At 40.8% G+C, this 2500-nt stretch overlaps 1 protein-coding gene across 1 annotated transcript in view; it reads left to right on the top strand.

Moving 5' to 3' along the window:
• Positions 1–2455: 2455 nt before the first annotated feature.
• LOC137626593 (piggyBac transposable element-derived protein 4-like) overlaps positions 2456–2500 on the top strand; it is a gene marked incomplete at its 3' end in the record, with an annotated part of 1311 nt that continues 1266 nt past the window's right edge. Inside the window, exon 1 of the mRNA XM_068357618.1 lies at positions 2456–2481. Coding sequence (XP_068213719.1) covers positions 2456–2481 — 26 coding nt within the window. The remainder of the gene's footprint in view (positions 2482–2500) is intronic.

The following is a 2500-nucleotide window of genomic DNA, read 5'->3' as shown; positions in this document are numbered from 1 at the left end:
GTGGAAGATTTTAGTGTTACTTACTGAAAATGCTATATTGCATACTAGCAGACCCCGTGTAAATTACACAAAATGACAATTTCAATACTAATTATCTTGTTCCCAACCTATACATGTTTGAGTAAAATGTCCCGAGATTAATTCTATAATCTAGGTTATGAAAATTGATAGAACTCAATTTTTTGTCTAATATTTAAATAAAGAGTCAGGTGCTAAAGACAAAATTCGGAGAACTATGTAAGATGTGCTTTGGTTCAGTAATCAAAGTCTGATGTTAATTTGTAAAAGTATACCATTAAATTATTTCCGTTTTCTTTACATTGTGAATTTGTAAAGGTATACCATGAAATTTTTGTTGGTTTTCTTTAGACTGACAAAAAAAAAAACACAAACGCTATCGTATTAACATATAGATAACTATCTCAACCTAAATTATTTCTTACGATAAACAAAAAAAAAATAAAAAATAAAAAAAATCCCCCATTAAAAATTCAACAAAGTTTCATAAAATCCTGAGAATTGTTTTTAATTACCATATAAAATGGGCCTTTTCTAGAGCAAACCAAAATTTCTCTCTATCCCAATTAGAGAGAATTTTTCCAAAACAGTCTAAACTAGCCATTCGGTGCCAGGGACAAGCGGGCTGTTTCACTCACCTCTAAGCTCACCTGTTGTGGATGTAATCAAGCAGAGTAAACAAGCTGTCAGGTGAGTAAATTGGTTCTGAAAAGAAAAAAAAATCTAAGGTGTTTCTCCCTCATTTCTCATCCAGATATAAAAAGAAAAAAAAAAATCAGAGTGGAAACTAGAGGATGCTTTTTTCAAGTTTTTCTTTTTTCTATTATTTTCTCCCTACGGATGTAAATGAGGCTTTTCAGCAATTCATTCCTTTGTTGGTTTTTAGCAATTAATTACTTTGCTGCTTATGTTTAACCCTGGATAGGTAGCGTGGTGTCGGATTTGGCCGGGACGCTGCGCAAAAACTCGTTTTTTCGTTTCTGCGCATAGACGCCTTGCAGGCTCTGGCCTGTCTACCCAGGAGCCGTTAGTTGCTCACCAGCTTCATCGCAGGAAAAATTCGCCACTTCTCTACTCCGACGCATTCGTCAGATATCGGCCTCCAAAGTTGGAATTGTTGCATATTAGCAACCACGTTACCGTAACAGGGGTATGTCACACATACGCAAACATTTTGTATTTTATATTACTGTATTATTATTTAGTGAAATAATGTAATTGTGTCTATCAGAACATATCAGTGAATGGTGTAGGTACTTGTACCAATCGCCATTTTGTTTTGAAAGCAGCAAAAATGTGATTTTGAGGGTAATTTCTAATTTTCTATTTTTTCCTGTTTTCAGATTTTCAGCATGGCGAAGAAATATCTCAATGAGGAGGAGTTTTTGGAGCTCCTTTTCGTCAGTAGTGATGAAGAAGAGCCTTTGACCCTTACCTTTGAAGAAGACACTATCCAAGACGACCTGGTCGACAATGAAACCTTGCTGTGTGAGAAAAACGAGGATCATCTTTTGGCTGCTGAAGTAGCGGAAACAGCGCATGAAGAGAGACATGATTTTGCTGTCTCGCACGCAGTTCGTCTTGTTTCCGTTGTTCCTGTGACTCCTGCAGAATCTCCTGTGCCTTCTTCAGCGTCTCCTGGGCCTTCTTCAGCGTATCCTGGGCCTTCTTCAGTGTATCCTGGGCCTTCTTCAGCGTATCCTGGCCCTTCTTCAGCGTCTCCTGGGCCTTCTTCAGCGTATCCTGCGGTTCCTGTGCCTCATCTTAGTCCCGTGGAGATGAGAAGTAGGAAAAGGAAGAGAGGATCTCTTTGCCCTGCAGAAGGTGTGGCATTGAAGAGATTGCCGGATAACTCTTATATGGCTAAGGACAACACGAAGTGGCACTCAGAGCCAAACCCAACAATGCCACCAATCTTGAAGATTGACCAGTTTGACAGTGCCGGTCCTACCATGGCTGTCTTCGGGTGTAGGACTCCTGTTGAAGTGTTTGACAAATTTTTGACAAATATGATGCTTGCAGAAGTGGTCATCCACACCAATGACAAAATCCTAGCCCTACGGAACAAATACAAGCGCAAAACGACCCCACCTTCAAGGATGTGACCCTCATGGAGTTACGTGCCTTCCTTGGGATCCTCATCATGACAGGGGCACGGAAGGACAATCATCTGACAGCGGAAGAGATGTTCTCTAAGTCTCTAGGATGTCCCTTCTACAGGAGCATCATGAGTGAGCGCTGCTTCGCCTTTATTCAGAGGGCCCTACGTTTTGACAGCATTGCCACGAGGGAGGAGCGTGTGACACATGACAAATTTGCTCCCATAAGGAATTTGTGGGACCAGGTCATTGCCAATTGCATTGCCAACTATGAACCCAGTGGGCATCTCACTGTGGATGAGCAGCTCCTCGGCTTCAGGGGACGGTGCCGTTTCAGGATGTACATCCCGAATAAACTAGCAAAGTAAGTAAAAAGTTTTATT

This window comes from Palaemon carinicauda, chromosome 34, assembly GCF_036898095.1.
Source record: "Palaemon carinicauda isolate YSFRI2023 chromosome 34, ASM3689809v2, whole genome shotgun sequence".
In the NCBI taxonomy this organism is placed as follows: Eukaryota; Metazoa; Arthropoda; class Malacostraca; order Decapoda; family Palaemonidae; genus Palaemon; species Palaemon carinicauda.
The sequence above is the reverse complement of the archived record's forward strand: the minus strand, read 5'-3'. Positions and strand labels throughout refer to the sequence as shown.